General features: G+C 38.3%; 1 protein-coding gene across 6 annotated transcripts in view; it reads left to right on the forward strand.

Moving 5' to 3' along the window:
• ARMCX1 (armadillo repeat containing X-linked 1) overlaps positions 1-22,050 on the forward strand; it is a 32,281-nt gene extending 10,231 nt beyond the window's left edge. The window contains exons 3-5 of one of the 6 annotated variants that reach the window (XM_016132174.2): positions 10,545-10,701; positions 18,858-19,019; positions 20,139-22,050. In XM_016132174.2, the coding sequence (XP_015987660.1) occupies positions 20,274-21,644 (1,371 nt within the window). In that variant the 5' untranslated portion in view covers positions 10,545-10,701; positions 18,858-19,019; positions 20,139-20,273 and the 3' untranslated portion in view covers positions 21,645-22,050. The other 5 variants (XM_016132173.2, XM_016132172.2, XM_016132175.2 and 2 more) reach the window with 5 other exon arrangements.
• The last annotated feature ends 366 nt before the right edge of the window (positions 22,051-22,416 follow it).

The following is a 22,416-nucleotide window of genomic DNA, read 5'->3' on the forward strand; positions in this document are numbered from 1 at the left end:
GTCTATTTAGGGAGTAATGGGACCTTGACACATGGGATGAGGACATCTTGATTGATATCCCTAAAAATCTCATATCCTCAGATTTCCCTGAACCTCTTTAGCATTCAGAAGTGGTATCCCACTCCTTTCTATGAAGGGCTGGCACCTCATCTTGCTTGAACATGCAAAGCCCTTCTATAAGACAATGTATGTTTCCCTCAGAATCTATCCCCACCTCCCATTCTGGCCACCAGGCCTTTATCTAGGGTTATGTCATAGCATAACCTCACTGGGGATATGCTAGGCCTGAGAAAGAAGGAAAGGGAATACCCCAAGAAAGATCTGTAGGACCTAGCTAGCATGTACTGGCAGGTGCTGAAGGAGTAAGCATAGGACTGAATTCTGAGGGCCTTGATCAGGGGAGCTAGAATATAAAATTAAATAAAGTAGAATTAATTGATTTGAGAGTTCTCTCTCAAGATAGAGGATTTAGTACCCTGGGAAAGACCCCGGGAAATCATGTGAACTCACTACTAGAATGATTCCTCTAAGTATGGAAAAAAAACTATGACCTACATTGAGTGAGGTATAAATACCAGAGCTGCCATAGCAGATGGTGGTAGAAGGAATTAAAGGCTCACAACAGTGGGAATGATAAAATAAATTTATAATATAAGCCAGAAAACCCTTCAGATGACTATATTATTCAGGAAGACCCAAAGGGCATACCATTTGCTAAAGTTACAAGGAATGCACTGGTGAGAGGGGCACTAGCATCACTAAGCTGTTCAGTGGTAGCTAGCTTTTACAGGCAAGGGCTCAGGTTAGAATAGAACGTTACAGGATGAGAATCACTGATAGAAACTGTGATGGCTCTGAAACAATAGAGGCCCGATGACTGCACTTAACTGACAGAATTCAGGTGGATATGAATACCATAATGCACTACAAGGAGGCCTGACTTCAGAGAACTGTAGAGACGGTTAATAGAACACAGTACCCCTGGTGAATAGAGATAGGTAATCAAACACAGGTGGTCAATATAACAGTGCCATAGTGAAAACTGGCAGCCAACAATCTATACTGAATCTGTACAATCAAAAGAAATAAAAAATGGCCAAGAGTCTGAGGGAAGGTGTCTCAAAAAAGGTTATAATCCCTTACTCTTCTTTTGACCCTAAGTCAATTTTTGACCCAGAGTTTACTGTTTGAAGAAGACAGGCCAAGTGCTCAGGAAGAAGAACCTTGCAACACATTCATAGTAATGATTCCTCCAGTTCTTCTATTTACTTGAGTAACTTTGTGCTGGGGAAAGAGGAATACACAAACATCTTGAGGATTGATGGACACTGGTTATGAGTTGATATTGATACCTAAAGACTTAAAATGTCATCACGTCCCCCTTGTTAGAATAGGGGCAGGTGAGAGCCCAATATTAAATGGGCTCCTGGTCTATGTTGAGTTCATGGTGGCTGCACTGAGTCTACAGAACCATTCAGTGGTTATTTTCCTTATCTCTGAATATATAATGTGAAAAGACATTTTGATGGTTGGTACAAGCCCCATATTGGTTCCTTGGCCTGTGGAATCAGAGCTATTTGTAAATAAGAAAGGCAAGTGGAAGCTTCTGAAACCACCCTCCCCTTCTTTGGCCAGGATAGTAAATGAAAACATAATCGCATCTTAGGGAGGATGACAGAATTTAGTGCCATCATTAAAGACTTAAAGAATGCTGGGATGTGGTCCTCATTATATCTCCATTTAATGCACCAGTTTGGGCCCCTGCAAAATGTAGACAGCCTGGTAGATGACAGTAGACTACTGCAAACTCAACCAAACAGAGACATAAGTGTAGTTGCCATGTCACATATGCTATCTTTGCTAGAGAAGAATGATGTGGCCTTACGTACCTAGTAATCAGCTATCGATTTGGAAAACGTGTTTTTTTCTATCCCTATCAGAATAGAATATCAAAAAAGGTTCACATTTACATACAGTACATTTATCATTTTTTCTCAAGGCTCTACTAACTCACCTGTCCTCTGTCATAATATAGTCTGAAGAGATCTGGATCATCTAAATATAATACTATTCTATTATGTTGATGACATCATGCTAATTGGACCAAGATCAATAAATAGTTGCTAGAACATTAGAGGCTTTGGTAAGACATATGCACTCCAGAGGATGGGAGATAAACCCTACAAAGATCCAGGAGCTGGCTACATTAAGTCCAGTTTTAAGAGATTGAATGATCTGGGGCATGCCAAGGGATTCCCTCCAAAGTAAAAGGAAGATTATTACATTTGTCACCTTTCCCACTAAGAAAGAAGCTCAACATTTGAGCTTCATTGAGTTCTGGAAGCAATACATTTCACACCTGGAATTACTGTTTCAACCCATACTGGGTAACACAAAAAGCTGTCAGCTTTGAGTGAGACCTAGAGCAAGAAAATGCCCTAGGTGTTGGTTTCAAGCAGTCCTGCCACTTGGCCCATACAATAAATAGACCCTAAGGTATTAGAGGTATTGTGCTGGCAAAAGATGCCAGGCAGAGTTTTTGGTAAGCCCCAATGAGAAAGTCACAACTCAGTCCAGAACTTAAGTTTCTGGAGCAAAGCTATGTCACATACGGTGGAGAATTATATACCTTTTAAAAACAACTCCTGATATGCTACTGTAATCTGGTAGAGATGGAATGCATGTCATAAAACATCAAGTGACCATGCATTCAGAACTGCCCATTGTGACAAGAGTTCTGTTAGAACCATCAAGGTATAAGAGTGGGCAGGTTTAGCAACAAGAGGGAAGTTCTACTCACAGGATCAGACACAAGCAAGACTGGAGGGCACAAACATCTACACAATCAACTAGAGTAGATCCTCCATGATATTCACCACTGTAGCACTAGCACTTTTTTTCACCTTACATCTCTGGCCTTATGGGTGATCTCTTTTGGCAAGCTGACTCAGAACGAAAACCCAAGCATTGTTCACAGATCAGTGAGCTTAGTATGTGGGTATCAGAACGTGTAGCAACTCCAGTCCAATGTTGTATATAACTGCCTGGCCCTCTCACCCCTACTTGAGTTAGCTTTGAAGTTTCATCCTATCTTCAGAATTCCCTACAGGTTATGCTGAGGCATTCCATTGATAATGCACTGAAATTTGATTTCTCCCTCTTTTCATTCCTACTTCTTTTTTCCCTTTCTTTCCATAAGTATCGATCCCAGGAAAACTCCCTAATAAACCTCCTATACACTTAATCTTGTCCCAGAATTTGCTTCCTGAGGAAGCCAGTCTGTGACAATGCTTTATATACATTATATCTGTCTGTCTCCCTGCCTGCCTCCTGCCCACCCACCTGCCCGCCTGCCTGTCTATCAATCCATTATCTATCATCTATCTATATCTATCTATCTATCTATCTATCTATCTATCTATCATCTATCTATCTATCTATCATCTATCTATCTATCTATCTCATCTATCTATCTACTTATCTACCTATCTGTATTAAAATCAAGAGTAATATGAATTGTTCAATATTACGAAATGTTATTTAGCCTCCACATGCAACCGTTGCAATTTTTTATTACCTCTGGAACCACAAACTAGCAAATAAAGACAAGCAAGAAAAAGAACATTACTGGGAAATGATTGTTTGTTAAGAAAAATACCTGTTGCATTCATGTATCTGGGAAGAAGGCTTTGACAAGTTAGCTTGTTTTTTTTCACTGTTCAAATCTTCCTTAGAGTCTGAAATAATGTCTGTCTCCATGCCTGCAGTGGCACAATACACAAATCTTCATGGAATTTTGACACAGTTGCCTTTTTTTAGAGGATACAGGGAAACAGATATGGAAAAGCATTTTCCTGGAACCTGATCAGTAATAGTCAAAGTGCAGATGTTTAGGGTTAAGAGTTATGCTGTGCCAACAATGAGCACCAAATGCCATGTGACACAGGCACCCATGTGTCTTTAATGTGTGTGTGTGTGTGTGTGTGTGTGCGTGCGTGTGTGATATGCAGGGCTTTTCAAAGTATGAGGTTTAGGAGGAACCTCATGCCCAGTTCCAAGGACAGTACTGAGGCTAGGATAGAAGTAGATAACATTTCTAAATGTTTTGGAGAGTTAATTGGTCTTATAGCTAGTTCTGGGTCAGACTGTGGCCCCAGATCTCCAGATTCTACTGTTGTAGCAGACTCAGTTCTCAGGGGTTGGTTTAAGATTTTGGGTACAGTTGCCTTGCAGAGTCATGCACATATAAGGAATAATTTAACATCAGTTTTTGAAGATGCAAATGCAGTTCCTCTTCTTGGGCAAAAAGGCCCATTTCTGGGAAACAATGAATTGATGGGCCCTGAAGGCAGTGTGGTGTAGGGGAAAGAGTACAATCTAAAGTAAAGGGTGAAAGGGGAAGGGTATTAGTATTTTTCTTCCTGCTTCTATTTTTCAAATATGAAGCAGCAGATTTGGGAGGAGAAGAAAATGAATCTTGTTTGAACTCTGAATTTGAGGTGTCTGTGGGACTTCCAAGTGGAAATGCTCAGCATCCATTTGAAAAAGTATGGATCTAGAGCTCAGAAGAAAGGTTTGACTAAAGCTATGTATTACAGTTGATAACTGAAACCAGAGAGTGAGTCACATAGCCCCAGCAAAGGATACAGGTTGAAAAATTGAGGACAGAATGTTGAAGAAGTTCAATGTGTAGGACTTTGGCAGGGAGGAGTACAGAATTGAAATGGAGGGTACAGCCTACCATCAATATTACAACACATATCTTTGTGCATTCTCCCCTCCATTTAAAAAAAATTGTAGTCAAGTATACAAAACATTTACCATCTTCACCATTTTTCCATGTAAAGTTCATTGACATTAAGTAGATTCAAGTTGTTCATCACCACCATCCATCTCCAGAACTATTTCAATCTTCTCAAACTGAAATTTTGTACCCAAACAGTAACTGTCCAATATCCCCTTCCCTCAGTCCCTGGCAACCACCATTCTACTTTCTGTTTCTATGAATGTAATGACGCTTGGTATCTCATATAAGTGGAATCATACAATATTTGTCCTTTTGTGACTATCAGATTTCATTTGGCATGGTGTTCTTGTATTAATCTGCTTGGGCTCTAGAACAAAACACCACAGACTGGGTGGCTTAAAGAACAGAAATTTATTTTCTCACTGTTCTGGAGACTGGAAAGTCTAAGATTAGGTGTCAATAAATTGGTTTATGTGATAGCTCCTTTCCTGGCTTGTAGATAGCTGCTTTCTCACTATGGCCTCACATGGTCTTTTCTTGGTGTGCACACATGGAGAAAGAGTGAGTGAGCTTTCTTGTGTCTTTTCTTATACGGACATAATCCTACCAGATGAAGCATCCACCCTTATGACATCATTTGGCCTTCATTACTTCCTTTGAAGACCCATCTCCAAATACAGCCGTATGGTGGATAAAGGCTTCAAAATACACATTTTAGGGGCACACACTCAGTCCATAACTGTCTTCAAGTTTTTGAACATTCTTTACATAGAATTGGAGTCCTATTCTATGTTTAGTTTCAGAACCTATTTTCTTAAAAGTGTAATTTTCTTAGTTATAGAGTACCAACAGACTTATAGCAACAACAAAAAAATTCACCATAACTTTACTTCATGCTTCCTCACTCCAGATTTCTGCTCCTCAGAGACAATCACTTTCAAACTTTTTAACTCTTTCTTATGGTATCATCTGTATATTTTTAAATAATCTATTTATACTTTTATTTCTTGATTTTTAATTTTTGTACATCTGTTATGACTTCCTACAATGGAAGGATTCAATTACTTCTCACTCCATATACAACCAGAGTTCTCCCACACTCTCCTAATATATTGTATGTTATTAAATTGATATTTGTTGTCTATATTATATCTATGATAATATTTATGGTTTAACCAATGAGAAAGAGAAAGAATAGTTAAAAGCACAGATTCTGCTACTGTACAGCTTAGCTTCAAATTTTGTTTTTGTTGCTTAATAGCTGTATGATCTTGGGCAAATTTCTTTATTTCTCTGTGCCTTACTTTCCCCATATTTAGAATGGGAATAACAATAATACCTTTTTCATAGGCTAGCTGTGATGATTAAAAGATTAAACACTCAGCGTAGTATTTGGGACATAATAATTGGCATATATTACATATTATTGTTATTCCTTTTATACTTTTTTTCTTTGTCCTTCAGTTCTGTCTATTTTTACTTCATGTATTTTGAGGCTTTACCATGTTGTAGCCGCCAGCCCCAGAAAGATACACGGACCACCAGAACTCAGTGAGTTATAGGAAACACACTCTTTATTCAGCCAGCTGGGTCTGCCAAGGGTAAGCAGACCCCAAATTAAGCAGCCCCGAAATGTAGAGGTACAGAGTTTTTAAGCCCAAGACCCCATTCTTCATTCTGTCTAAACACAAAGGTCTATTTTTCTTCTATTCACTACCTGTCAACTCACAGGTCAGGTGCGTAAGTGGGGTTACAGAAGCAGAAAGCTTGTTTAGAATGTTATGTTCCTATAATCAAAGGTCTATATGCCCATAGTGATAGTCAAACAGTAATTTCCAGTAAGAGTCAATTTTTCAGCCACCACAACCATTTGCTGCATATACGTTTATAATTGTATATCTTCTTGACGGATTGACCCTTTCATCATTATAAATGGCTTTTCTTTGTTTCTAACAACAATTCTTGTCTCAGGGCTTAATTTTTTTGACGTTAGTATAACAATTTCAGGTTCCTTTTGGTTACTGTTTGCATGGTATATCTTTTTCTATCCTTTTATTTTAAGCCTATTTGTGTCTTTGAATATGAATGCCTTTCGTAGACAACATATGGTTGGATCATATTTTTAAAATTCATTGTGCCAATCTCTGTCCTTAAATGGAGTGTTTAGTTCATATATATGCAATAAATGATAAGGTAGGATTTACATCTGCTATTTTGCTGTTTGTTTTCTATATGTCTTATGTCTTTTTTGTTCCTGTATTCCAACGTTATTGCCTTCTTTTATGTTAAATGTTAAATAGATATTTCCTAGTGTACCATTTTCATTCCCTTGTTATTTTTTCTACTAATCTTAAAATGTATTTTTTGGTGGTTGCCCTGGGGATTATAGTTAACAACTTATAAAAATCAAGTTCTGATTAATAACAATTTAATTTCAAATCTTTGCTCCTAATAGCTCCATTTCGTCCCCTTTGCATTACTATTACACACATCACTTTATACATTTCATGTACATCAAATTGGTTTATTCATATTGCTGTATGAAATTGCCTTTTAAATCAGAAAAAAGTTACATGCATTTTAATTTTTTTTGAGAGCTAGACATTTTAGATTATATATTATAGCAATCTTGGATATTGATCCTCTTCCCAGTGGTCATTGTTGTTATTTTCTTGGTTATTTGTTTGTTGATGTGGTGGGATGAGTTCCGTGAAGTCTATTTACCCCCATAGTTTATACCTCTGATATCCCAGCTCATATCATTTCCCCTTGTTTTATCTTTCAGCCTGGCTACCTAGGTTTTGCCCCTGGTTTATCATAAGTCACTTATTGGCCAAATATTAAGCTTACGTGTTCTTAGCCAATTACTATTTACCTCTTACCATTGGATATGTGAGTAGCTTGGAGGTTGCTCTCACATTTCAGTGAGTTACATATTTTGCTCCTCCCCCATTCAGCCAGGGTCTAGAAGCTTAGAGGTTCCTTCTCTGATTGCTTCTGAAAGGGCATAGCCTTGGGCATTCACACATTCTTACATCCTGCCAAGGGTGACTGTGATTTTATTTTTAATCTTTGCTTTCTAGGATTCACTCCTGGGTCAGAGTAGCTTATGATTCAGTCAGTGCTTGGTCAGAGCTTGTGTTTGGCTCCCTGTGCCAGTGAGGCTTTTATCCTTTGTTTATGGGTTTGTACACAGCTTGAGGGAATCCCTTCAAGTTTATTCTGTGCCTTTCTCCGATACTCTTAAGTGAATAAGGCATAGCATATACACAGTTTTTTTGACCTCCACAATTTTACATGATCCCAGCAAGGCTTTTATTGGTTGTCTCTTTTTCTGGTTATCTCTAATAAACTTGTGAGTGTTATGACATTTTTCTTATATTAATGCTACTAGCCTTATCTTAATTATTCTCCATCAAAATCTCCATTGTTTTCGACAGTGTCTATAGGTATGGCATTTTCTTCTACCTTTTCCAAATTAGATCAGTCCTCTTAGGCAGAGCTGCAAAATTCTTCATCCTTATCCCGCCTTCTCTCCTGGGAAATCCCTCAAACAACTGTAGCAGAACTGAAGGGAGGGACTTCCTTTTACCTGAGCGACACTCCTGCTCTATAAGATGGTGCTTGGAAGGGGCGGAAGCTCCTGGTCTTATTGGCTTGCTCCTCCTGGAATAGGAAAAAAAACAAATATATGTGTGTGTGTGTGTGTGTGTGTGTGTGTGTGTGTGTGTGGTGTGTGTGTGTGTATATATATAAGGAAGCTCTTCCGGTTAAAGGGAAATGATATAAGAAGGAATCTGGAATTCAAGAATGAAGAAGAAGCAATAGAAACTGTAAATATTTGGTTAAATATAAAATACTTTCTTTTCATTTTTTTTAAACAAATAACATTGTATTAGTTTCCTATTGCGGCTATAACAAATTACTATAAACACAATGGCTTAAAACAAGATAAATTTATTATTTTACAGTTTTGGAAGTCAGAATATAAAATGGGTTGACAGAGCTGTGTTCCCTCTGAATGCTCTAGTGGAGAATCCATTTCCTTGCCTTTTCTAGCTTCTAGAGGCTGCCTGCATTCCTTGGCCCATCACCCACATTACTCCAACCTCTGATTCTATTGTCATATCTTCTTTAACTCTTCTGCTTCTTGCTTTCCCTTATAAGAACCCTAGTGATTACCTTGAGCCCATCTGGCCAATCAGAGATAATCTCCCTATCTCAATATCCTTAACTTAATCACAGTTGCAAAGTTCCTTTTGCCATATAGGGTGACATAATCACAGGTTCCAATATGTAGACATCTTTGAGGGGTCATTATTCTTCCTAGCACAACAATCATCAACGAATCAATAATTTTTACATAATTTAAAGTGTTCTAGAGCATAGGAAAGTGTAAATATATCCAATTAATTCTATAAGTCTTCATAAGATTTATACCAAGATAAGAATAGAACTAAAATAGTAAATCAGAGGCCAATTTAACTTATAAATACAGATGCAAAAATCCAAAACAAACTATTAGCAAATTGAATTTAACACTGTAGTAAAATAATAGAATCGCGATAATGGTCTCTATTTATTTCTGTGATATCTTTGTTATGTTGGCATCGGTGTTATGGAGGCAATGTGTGGGCTCAACACTCCACTCACCAAGGCTGATCTTGTATTAACACTGCTGAGTACCCTACCTGACAACAAAATAAGATGATGACGAACCATTCAATTCAATAAAGCTTTTTTACCTGAATGTACCAATCATTCCCATGATGATAAGGTTATTATATAGGACACATTTTATCATGGTGAGAACAGAATTTTTTCCTCATGGAAATAAATATATATTCCAGGCACACATGTCCCTTCTTTGCTTGTAATAATTCTGTCAGTGTCACCATCTAGGGACTTCCAGAATGCTTTGATCACTATCAGTGTATCTTACATAACATTGTCTCTGACCGAGGAACTCATTTAATAGTAGATGAAGTACAATAATGGAGTCATATCTAAAGATTCACTAGTCTTTTTTACTTACTCCATCATATAGAGGCAGCTTGCCTGATAGAAAAGTAAATGTTTACTGAAGGCTTAGTTATGGGATCAGCCGTTTCAGGTTTCGCATGCTATACTAGGAGAAAACAATAGTTACTTTGAAACCAGTGACCAAAATATGGTGCTATTTCCCTCATAGTGAAGATACACAGGTCTGAGGATGCAGGGGTGGAGAAGAGAGTAACCCCTCTCATTATTATACCAATTAACCCGATAAAGAATTTTTTTGTCTCCATAATTTTTGGCTCAACATGTTTGAAGTTTCTATTTTTCCAAGTAACAAATGCTTCCACAAAGGAATAAAGCCATAGGAAACTGCATTTTAGTCTCCTCATGCTATTGAACTGACAGGCAGAGAAAGAGGTTACTGTACAAGCTGGAGTGATTGAGGCCCATTACCAAGGGGGGAAATAAGGTTGTTGTTATACAGTAAGAACAAGGAGAATTATGCTTGTAGCCCAGGGATAATCACTGGGGCACCTCTTAGTACTCATTTCCCCAAATGTCCTGATCAATGAAGTGCAGAAATCCAATAAATACAGCACTGAAGTTTAAGGTCACTACATCAGAGAAAAAACTTTGATCAGCTGAAGAGAAAATGAAATAGGTGGTGAAGGAATGAAGTCATGATTATTAACTTTGGTTTTATGACCAGCCACAGAGGGGAACTATAGCAGCTAGGTATATCTTTGTTGATAATTTATAATTTTTCTTTCCTTTATCTTATATATGAAAAATACTGGAGATGGTTGCTATAAATTAGGTTTCGGGTGAAGAATATAAATTAGCATTTCTCCATGACACTATAATGGCTGATGGGACCTTTTCTCCCTGCCTTCCTGTTGGAAATGAGAGTTTCTTCATTGGAATAAAGGCCAAGAATGGTTGTTGAATGACAAAAGGTAAGGACTGTGTTGGTTATCCTTTATGTTGCTCCACCTCCTATTCAACTCTCTGCCCTCCTCTGTCCTGTTCTTTGCCCTGGGAGGCTGATCCTGAGGATTATATCCCTGGTTGGAGTTTCTTTGGGTTTGGCCAGTTTGGAATGCACCGGTAGAACTCTGGACAGCCATGATTTGGGCTCTTTCATTGGCAATGACTGCCAATTAACATAAATAGAAATAAATATAAAATACAAATATAAATAAAAATATTGGCAGTGATGGGCTAAGACTTTAACCTCTGTCTCCTTGATGGCTCTGCTCTCACCAGGCTCTAGTAATACTATTTCTTCCTTTTGACCTTTTAGGCCTGGGGTAACAGCTTCCCGCTATTACTAGTCTTTGGGTGCCTCAGAATCCTCTGTTTGGTCTCTCAACCTTGCTTATACTTTTTTGAGCAGTCCCTATATTCGAGTTTTTTAAACAAGCTGAGTTGGATTATTTTTCCTGCTGGGATTCTAACTGCTAAAGATGTAAGCCCAGAATTATTGCAGCTATTTTGGTTCCATCAGAGTGGCCAGCTTGAGAATGAAGCTTATATGTAAGGAAGGACATAACAGAGAATCATAGAAAAAATGAAGCCGAAATTTTAGTCATAGTACTTGAAGTAAGATATCTTCTGGATACAACTTATTGGAGTAAGAATAGGTGGATACGTCTGTAATATGGTATAAAAATATATGAATTTCTAACAAGAAGCTATTCATTTTTGAAGGACAAACACTAGAAGCATTCCCATAAAAATCAGGAAAAAGACAAGAATGCCAGTTTTTCCATAATTTTTTAACATTATTCTGAAGGTACTATTTAATGCAATTTTCCAAGAGAAAGAAATGTGGTATTAATATTAGAAAGGAGGAGGCAAGATTATCTAAGAGAATCAACCAAGAACTATTACAAACTTTAAGAACACATATAGAAGCTGGTTATACAATCAATATGCAAAAACCAATCACTTTCATATAAAAAAACAAAAAAACCCAGGAAATTTAATATAAAGAATATTTGTTACAGTAGCTATAGGAAGAGATAAGCTAGTTAAGTATTAATTTAACAAAAAGTCTGCAAGCTATATTTATTCATTCAACAAAAACATTAATAACCTACAGTGTTCCTGGCAATGTCTCAGGAGTTATTATTATTTTTTTAATTTAGAAATACTGAGGAGAAAAATAAATGAAGACAAATAACTAGAAAAAAAAGAATTCTTGGATGGAAATATACTATTTTCTCCAGCTTTGCTGAGATATAACTGACATATAACATTGTGTAAATTTAAAGTGTACAATGTGATGATTTGATACACATGTATATTATGAAATTATTATTACAATAAGATTAGTTAACACATTCATCATATCAATGATTAACATTTTTGTTGTAGTTAGTGTGGTGACAACACTTAAGATCTACTCTCTTAGCAACTTTTAAGTATTCAATACAGTACTGTTAACTATAGCCACCATGATGTATGTACATTAGATCCCCAGAACTACTTATTCATCTTATAACTGGAAGTTTATACACTTTGACCAGTCTCTCTCTATGTCTGACTATGTGTGTGTGTGTGTGTGTGTGTGTATAAACATTATATATTATATATAGATGTTACATATTATATATATAGATGTTATATATTATATATATAGATGTTATATATTATATATAGACATTATATATTATATATAAACACTTTATATATATATATATATATATATATATATATATATATAAACAATTTTAGAATCTATTCATCTCTTAATGGACACTTAGGTTGTTTCCATGCCGTGACTATTGTAAATAATGCTGCAGTTAACATGAGGGTGCATATATCTTTCTGAATTAGTGTTTTCATTTCCTTCAGATGTATACCCAGAAGTAGAATTTCTGGATCATATGGTAGTTCTATTTTTAATCTTTTGAGGAACCTCCATTCTATTTCAATAGTGGGTGATTCCAATTTAAAACTACCAACAGTGCACAAGGGTTCCCTTTTCTCCTCATCACTGTCAATACTTGTTCTCTCTTGTCTTTTTGATAATAGTCATTTTAATTGGTGTGAGATGGTAAGATAGTCTTTAAAAATACCAGTTATTCCTCAATTAACTTATAAATTAAATGTAATGTAAAGTAAAAACAAAAATTTTACAGGAATTTAACAAAATAATACATTTTATCTCTAAATAAACACATGTAAATAGGCAGATTGTGAAATTATGGAAAAAGAGAGTAATTACAGAGGCCTTACCCTCCCAGATACTAAAACCTATTATGAAGATATGATATTAAAAGTTTGGTACATAAAAAGAAATAAAAGATAACAGATTAAAGGCTCACAACTGAGAACAGAGCTGGATCCAAATATATGTGGATATTTAGCTATGATAAGGGTTGGCATTTTAAATCAATGAGCTAAAGCGAGCTTATTTGATAATTCGCATTAGGACAATTTCTTAACTATTTTGGAAAAAATAATTCCATATGCTCAATAAATCTGGAATGATATATTCATAATAACACCGAGATGTTATTTGCTTCTTTCACGACATTGACATTTACACAAATGGTACAAAAGCAATGGTGGGTAAAACTGCTGGTGCCTTACTGATAATAAAAACAATGTCACACACACACTCCATATCAACCAAAAATTTATTTTAAAACACACATAAAAATTAGGAGAAAATACAGGCTTTCCTAAGCAAGACATAAATCCCCCACCCAAATAAAGAATTGATCATTTTTATACCATAAAGATTAAAAATTTCTATATAGCATAAGTCCAAAGAAAATTATAAACTGGAAAAATATATATAACACGACAGTAAAAGAGTTTATTTCCTTAATATATAGAAAGTTCTTTATATTAATAAGGAAAAGGTAAAAATCCTAGTGGAAAATGAGAAAAGGCATTTCTTAGAAAGAGAAATACAAATGATTAAAAAAACCTATGAGAAGATGCTTAATTTCATTTATAATTAAAGAAATTTAAAATTCTTGGAGCACAACATGGAATACACACACACACACACACACACATACATATATATATATATATAAAAGAGGTGAAAGTTGACAGCATGCATAAAGTGAGCATCCACTTTGACCCAGTGATTTTACTTCTAGGAATTTATCCTAAGGAAATAATGCCAAAATTGTCAAAATATAATTGTACAAAGGTCTCCACTGTAGCATTTTAAGAAGAGGTTAAATAGCAATCAGTAATGTATTGGTTACATTTTTGGTAAATCCACACTACAGAATGGTATTTTATCTGGTAAAACAATCTACGTCATATATTAGGTGACAAAAATATTTTGCAGAATGGTATGCATAGTATGATTCCAAATTATTTGAAAAGGGTATGTGTAGATTGGATTAATAAGATGTAGTACATATAATACAATGGAATATTACTCAGCCATAATAAAGAATGAAATCTCAACCATTTGTGACAACATGGATGAACCTAGAAGGTATTTTGCTGAGTGGAATAAGTCAGACAGAGAAAGACAAATGCCATATAATTTTACTTACATGTGGAATCTAAAGAATGAAACAAAACAGGAACAGACTCCTAGATACAGAGAAAAACTGATGGTCGCCAGAAAGGAGGGGGCTTGATGGGCTGAGTGAAAGAGGTGAAAGAATTAGAAAGTAAAATTGGTAGTTACAAAAGAGTCATGGGGATGTAAAGTACAACATAGGGAATATAGTTAATAATACAGTAATAACTATGCATAGTGCCAGGGTGGTACTAGACTTATCAAGGGGATCACTTTGTAAATTATAAAAATGTCTAACCACTATACCATATACCTTTAATATAATATTTAATGTCAACTGTAATTGAAAAATAAAAAAATGATTTAAAAGATGCTATATTAACTGCTCTATCTGTCTAAGGGTTTCATATTCTTACAGAACCCTCCTACCTACACATGTAATAAATTTAGTCATAGTCTCCTATTAACCTGTCTCATGTTAATTTAGTTATTACGTTATCCAGAAGAACTTAAAAGGGTAGGAGGAAAATTAATTTTCCTCCCCCACAGTGTCAGCTTAGGGTGTTTCAGAGTGGGTATTATTGGCGATGTTTTCTTTTTATGCTTTTCTGTATTAAAGAACCGTAATAAATATAATAAACCAGTTAATGAAGTAAAAAATATATATATGCACACACTCACATATATTTACATTTTTTTTGCTTGTATATATAAAACAACAAAACCTAGAAAGAGTCATTTGAAAAGTTATCAGTGATTTTCACAAAATATATCCTAGGACTGAGGTAGATGGGTTACCACAGTGGTTATCAGAAGGGTGGAGAATTTGAGACATTTTTTATTTTCCACTCCCTTCTTTTCCTGGTTGACAACTCTTTTCCTTCATCTCAGCTCAAAATTTCACTCCCTCTCGCCCATCAAGAAAGCCTTCTCTGATCCCCAGACTCTGCCAGTGTTCCTTTCCTTCACAGTATTTTTCTCCATTTGTATGTATATGTGATTATTCCATTAAGGTCTTGTTTCCACTATGAGAGCGGAGTCAGTCAGTGTCTATTTTTACTGACCAACATATTCACAATAAGCATAGTACTTACAGCAACCCTCCTTTGTCTCCTCTCCCTCCTAATATTATGATGTGGACAACTGAATCTTTTGCAGTCTTACGTAAAAGGTTATGAAATTGCAGCTTTTAGACAAGTCCCCCAATCACACAAATGCAGATTAACATATCAGAAACAAACATGCAAGATCACACTGTATGTTGAAATATTAAGGATGTTCCCATTTACTTCAAGAACAAGATCAGGAGGTCCTCAATCACCACAATTTTTCAACATGGTTTTGGAGGTCATTGTAGTACATCCAGAAAGTGAAAGAATAGAATACACAAATATTGGGAAAAAAGAAATAAAAATCATCACTCACAGATGATTATGTATGCATACTTAGGAAAACAAAAGGTATCAACTGAAAAAACTATTAGAAAAATTAAGAAATGTCACTAAAATATCATAAATATTTTTCCTTAAGCAATAACCTGGTAGAAAATACAATCATAAAATAAATGTCACCCTCCAAAGCAACAAAACAATAAAATACCTAGGAATAAAGTTAATGAGTAATTGCTATGACTTACCTGGAGAAACGAAATTTATTGAAGATCATAAATGTTGACACAAGACAGAAAGATTCATATTTCGAAGATGTCAGTTCTTAAGTTAAAGTACATTTTATGTCACTAAATGTCAACTATTTTGTTCTGTAAATTGTTCAATTTGGAACTTGACACATATGCATACATATATTTTTTGTATTTGCATGAAAAAAGGTAGAAATTGTTTAAAGTGGTTGGTGGTTGAACAGGAATTTCATGTTCTACTTTATACATTTCTGTGTTGTTTTCACATTTAAAAATATAAGGAGTGTGTATAACAAAGGGGCGGGGAGAGAGTTTTCTGTTGAGGGGATATATCTGTTTTTCCCCTTAGGCTAATAGTTCTTTGTTTTTTTTTTTAAGTCATAGATGCCTATGAGAATCTGATGAGAGCTACGACCCTTCTACCCACTAAAAAGAACATATGTACGTGCATAACTTTGACATAATTTCAGGTAGACCATAGAGGTGGCTGAGAATGCCTACTCTAGGTTAATCAAATATGGTTAGGGTGAGAGTTCCCCGGGCCCGGGCATCCCCAGTACTGAGTTGAAGGGGCACCAATGTGGTTGTGGGCTGCAGCCTACAACCCTGCAGCAAGGCCAGGTGTTCCCTAGGTGTCCTGAGGTAAGGAAGTCAGAGGTGAGAAGAGGCTGCACCTCTCAGGCCAGGTAGCAACAACATACAGTGTTAGAAGCAACGTTAACTGGGGCACAGTACATGAGGGCAGAGCAGGCAGACGTGGGTGCTTCGCCCAGCAATCATTTCTGTAGGCTTCATGGAAACCCACAGCTGCAATCCTTTCTATGCATACTTGAGTTACCTCTGTGGGAATTCCGGGAAGAGAGGGAGGAAAGAAGCAAAAGACATTTACTTAGATTGGTCACCTGAATAAAGGCAGCATTTACCACCTTGGTCACCTGTCCATGTATACCTTTGCAGTGAGCAACAGTCAGGTGCCTAACTACAGGGGATGAGAGACTCTGGGATATGAGAGATGTGGGAGAACAGCATCTTCCTTCCTCCTCTCTTGATAAGGCAGGGAGGATGGGATCACTTCTGCATTCCTCACACCCTCAGCTGCCTCCACCTTAGTAGACCTGAATCTAATTCAGGGGTAGGTATTCAGAACAGCCATCAAATAACAAGAGATTCACATAGCAGTCAACCAAGACTTTGGGACTGTAAAAATGTTTGTTCGTTTGTTTGTTTGTTTGTTTGAATCAAACAAGACAAGATTGTGTGTTCTTTTTGTTTTATCAAGTTGCAAATTGATCCAAAAATATAAAAAGTAATAGAAATTATAACAAAAATAGATAAGTAATTGCATAAAATAGCCAAGATTAGATGACTAGTAATCTCTTTGTGTACTAATTCATAAATCATGTGAAAATTCCAGTTATGTATATTAAAACAGTTTAGTATGTTTTGAAAGTCGTTATTTGGCTATAACCAGTAGAAAAATTTTCCTGATGTTAGAAATAAGTATAATGAAATTAATGAGACCTTTTGGGTTTTCTCCCCCACTTAAATTCTTCTCCACTCAAAGGAAAATAATATCAATCTATTTTCTCAATATAAAAGTAATACACTACTGATTTTTTAAAAAATGAACAGAAAAGTTTAAGTAAGACGCTCTCACTACATGTATCCTTTTCTAAGATCTTTTCTCCCATTTTTGTATAGGGGTGCATTGGAAATGCTGGACTTCCATGGCTAGTGGGGTGGTGGTGAAGGAAGAGAAGTTGGAGAGGGATAAGGAGAAAAACTATTCCTCAAAGAGGAAGAAAAGACCAATGGACATAGGAGCACATGTAGTTTTTTCCTGTTAATTAAAGAAAGGCAAATTCCAAACACAAGAAGAAGCAAGCCCAGATTTCTGGGACTGGCAGAGGAAAATGAGTGGCAGGACCTGATGTGGCAGGAGAGGAAAGGGGTGTGACAGCTCCAATCCATTGCCGGTGGGAGTGGCAATTGGGGTCCTGAGCTCACGAGTGACGTGGCCCTCACGTGAGCAGAAGCCTACGTGTACAGTCGCCTTTCTAATCCTGGTCTTGGTTTCGTCCGATTGTCATCTGCCTATTGCCCCAAAGGTGGGCGGGCCTGTGACCAGGGAAGGAGAAGGAGGGAACTGCCCGAATCCCAGCAGGTCAGTGTGTTGATGGGCACTGCCTAAGGGATCCCTGCGGGGCGGGTAGCGGAAGGTGGAGACTGAAGAGGGACAAGGCCTGCTTTCTCCACACCCTTGCACTATCCCCTGCCCTTCCAAGTACGAAAATGGTGGACATTTGGGGCTGTATTCCAGGGGAGACTCCATATCAGGAAAGGAGAAACTTTTGGTATCCAGAACCTTGAATTGGGAAGGGCAGTTTATTAGGATTCCTGCCCTGTGTGCTGGTCCATCTACCAAGCCATAATATTGGGGCTGTATGTCTGTCTGACCATCTGTCATTCCGCATGTCTTTCAATAAGGCGCTGTACCACTAGGAGCAAAGGAATAAAGACTCTGCTCCGAATCCCTGCATTTCAGTGTAAAGGGGGGATTGCCCTACGGCCCCCAGAAGGGCGTGATCCTTGCCTTAACTTGAGCCCATTAATGGTTCTCCAGCTATCTCCCTGGTATTTTATGTAGGGAAAAGGATGTGACAGCGCCTACAGGAAAAATGGTTGTCATCGGGTTTGGGACTGCGCGGTGGAGAGGGATCGAAGAGATCTTTTGGTCTTTCTCTCCTTCGGTTTTCCATACTCCCTCGCCCCGCCTCCCCTTTTTCCAGTAGTCCCAAAGGGGCGTGGTTTCTGCTGGGAAAATGGCTGACCGCTGGGAGCAGGGAGTAGGGAGTAGGGGCTGGGGGAGGGGGGCGGTGAACGCAAATGTTGGAAGAGGACTAGGGTCCGCGGAGTCCTGAGAAGTGGGGCTAGGGTGAGAGACCAGAAGGTAAAATCCGTTTCACCACCAGGACCTTGAATTCGGAAAAGCTGGTATTGGGACTTTCTGAAGTGCTGTTCTGTCTGCCCAGCCATCCGCCTCTGCAGAGTTGCAGGTCTGTGTCTGTGGATCTTGCGCCTGAAAGCTAAACCGACCGGAAAGCAGGAAGAAGAGGAATATTATCTAGAAACAAGTAGGTCAGAGTGAGGGTTCTGGCACTATTTGGAGACCCCTGGGGTGGAGAATGGTGGAGACTGCGAATTCGAGTTGGCCTGTGGACCTCCTCCGCGTCCCTCTCCTTCCCTCCTCTCTACACCATTTCAGAGCTTGGAAAAGAAAGTTCTCCGCAGGTACAAGACAGAAAGAAATGGCTGGGAGGGGAAGGGTGTCATGAGAGTCCTGGGTCGGGGTAGGGAGGTCCTTGCTCCAAATTACTCTTTGGGGTATAGTGTCGTTGGTATTGTTCCATCCATCAAGCATTCTGTCATGGAATTGTCAGTCCTTAGATTTGGTGGAGGCGGAAATGGAGATGTGGGAGGAAGGAAATTCCTCCGGAGCACTGGAAGTTGGTAAAATGGGTGGAGAAATGTTCTGGTACCTCTGAAGTGGTGGGGGTGGCGTTCCAGACCTTTGTGCATTTTACGCCTGTCTGGCTTCTAGACACTCGATCTACCACCACCAATTTTGTTGTAGGGAAGTGGGTGCGGCGTCACCTTCTGAGGAAGTGATTTTCAGGGGGGCAGGGAGGTGGAAGATTGGAGGAAGTGGAAAGAGGAGGGAGAGAGGTAAAATGAATTTCAAAGACGCACCACTGAGGAGAAAAGTATAAGAAGATGGAAAAAATTGGGCTATGCCAAACCAGGGTCAGGGATTCAGGAGAGAGACACGTGTCCAGTTCCCAGTGAGATTATCCTGTCTCCTGAGCGCTCAGCTACCCTCTCCCCACCTCTTTTGTATGCAGTTTTGCAGGACACAGTGCTCTTCCAAGCAAGACAAAAAGAAAAAAGAAAAGAAACTGTCTGGACCTGTGTGGGTGTATGTAGGGGTGCCACTGACCTCAGGACAGGAGAAGTAGGACACTGATTAGATAGCTTAAACTGAATGAACTGGGATAAGGTGGTTGAACATGAGGTTGGAGAATCTGGAGGTGGGGAAATTTTTCAAAATTACCTTCCCTGTGGAGGAAAGGAATCAGTGATCTATCCCTGAGTCCCTGTCATGTCCTTGTCGGTTTGTGGGTCTGTAGTTTAGTCTATCTCCATACAAAGGCACAAAAAGAGACTGAAGCCTTAAATCTTTCCTTCTTTCCTAGGTCCCACTGTATCTGCAGCTGTCACAAAGCCTGCCGGCCATAGCTAAAGACTCCACCCTTGTGGGATCACTCTTCTGGGCCAGAGCAAGCCCTCTCTTCCTGGGTTAAGAATTCAGCTCAGATATTCTTCAGAGTATGGGTCGTACTCGGGAAGCTGGCTGTGTGGCCGCTGGTGTGGTGATCGGGGCTGGTGCTTGCTACTGTGTATACAGACTGGCTTGGAGAAAGGATGAGAGCGAGAAAATCTGGGATGAGGATGATGAGGACGATGAGGAAGAATCTAGTGATATTGCAGAGACTGGGGTTCAGACTGGGAAAGGAGCTAATACTGGGGTAGGGGCTGCTGCTAGATTCCAGGGTGACTCAAAGGCCAAGACTGAGGTGGCTGTGGAACTCAAGAGTGGTCCAGATGTAAAGGTGGAGGCCCACTCATGGGCCCAGAGTAGAGGTGGCCTAGAAGCCAAGGCCAAGGCTCTTTTCAGCACTTTGAAGGAACAGGCAAGTACAAAGGCAGGCAGAGGGGCCAGGCTGGGTACCATCTCTGGGACCAGGACCCTTGCACCGAGTTTACCCTGCCCAGGAGGCAGAGGTGGAGGCTGCCACCCCAACAGGAGTGGAGCTAGGGCTGGAAGTAGGGCAAGTAGAAAGTCCAAAGGAAGAACCCGAGCTAAGAGCACCAGGACTCCGGCTACAGCATGGCCAGTTCGCAGGGGAAAGTTTAACTTTCCCTATAAAATTGATGATATTCTAGGTGCTACAGACCTTCAAAAGGTCCTTAACATCCTGGAAAGAACAAATGATCCTTTTATACAAGAAGTAGCCTTGGTCACTCTGGGTAACAATGCAGCGTATTCATTTAACCAAAATGCCATTCGTGAATTGGGTGGTCTCCCAATTATTGCAAAAATGATAAAAACAAAAGATCCCATTATTAGGGAAAAGGCTTACAATGCCCTTAATAACTTGAGTGTAAATGCTGAAAATCAGGGCAAGATTAAAACATATATCAGTCAAGTGTGTGATGATACCATGATCTGTCGCTTGGATTCAGCTGTGCAGATGGCTGGACTAAGACTGTTAACCAACATGACTGTGACTAATCATTACCAACATTTGCTTTCCTATTCTTTTCCAGACTTTTTTGCTTTGTTATTCCTGGGAAATTACTTCACCAAGATTCAGATTATGAAACTAATTATAAACTTTACTGAAAATCCAGCCATGACAAGAGAGTTGGTCAGTTGTAAAGTACCATCAGAATTGATTTCCCTCTTTAATAAAGAATGGGACAGAGAGATTCTTCTTAATATCCTAACACTATTTGAGAATATAAATGACAACATAAAAAATGAAGGGCTTGCATCATCCAGGAAAGAATTCAGCAGAAGTTCACTTTTTTTCTTATTTAAAGAATCTGGAGTGTGTGTTAAGAAAATCAAAGCATTAGCAAATCACAATGATCTGGTGGTGAAAGTAAAAGTCCTAAAAGTATTGACTAAACTCTAATTGGGTGTCTGTCCCAAACAATATTGAAGTATTTTTTTTAGTTTGCCCTTGGGAACAATGCATTTTGTAAATTGTTTTTTACTGTGCTTATATGGCAAAGAGATACTTCAAGCTGCTATTTTGGAATAATGAATATCACAAATCATCAACGGTAATGCTGGTTATGATGGATAGTTTTAAGCTGGACCATGTTAAGGATGTCAAATGAATACTAGAGCTTGTACAATGAAAGCACTTATTGATTCCATCCTGCTACTTAGATAGAGATGGTTTTACTCTTTACCTAAACTGACAGTAAACTAATCATGAATAAGCTACACTTTTGTATTGGTTTGCATTTGTTAATCTTAGATTTGTGTTTTATCAATAAAGTTGTTTGTTTTAACTAGCAAACAAAAGAAATTTATCATGTTTTTGAGTTTATGATCTGTTTGAAAAAGCAAGATGTATGGAAACAAAAAAGATACTAACAAAACCAGGAGCCTCCGATCATGGCCAGACCCTTCCCATCAGGGGAGGAGCTTCTGCAGGTGACAATGCTCAGAGAAGGTTTTACAGAGGAGGGACGCTCAAATAAGCTGGGCTCGAAAGATGGGATAAAAACAAGACAGAGGGCATAGGAGGACGAAAGAGTGGTGGGAAGAAGGGCATGGAGGTGAGAATCCTGCTCCAGAGGGGAGGTTGACCTGCTTGGAGAGCAAAGTGTGGGAAGGAGAGTGATGGAAAATATAGTCCAGAAGTTGGGGTGAGTCCCATTCATGGAGAGGGTCCC

The sequence above is a fragment of the Rousettus aegyptiacus genome, unplaced genomic scaffold, assembly GCF_014176215.1.
Source record: "Rousettus aegyptiacus isolate mRouAeg1 unplaced genomic scaffold, mRouAeg1.p scaffold_m13_p_9, whole genome shotgun sequence".
NCBI lineage: Eukaryota > Metazoa > Chordata > Mammalia > Chiroptera > Pteropodidae > Rousettus > Rousettus aegyptiacus.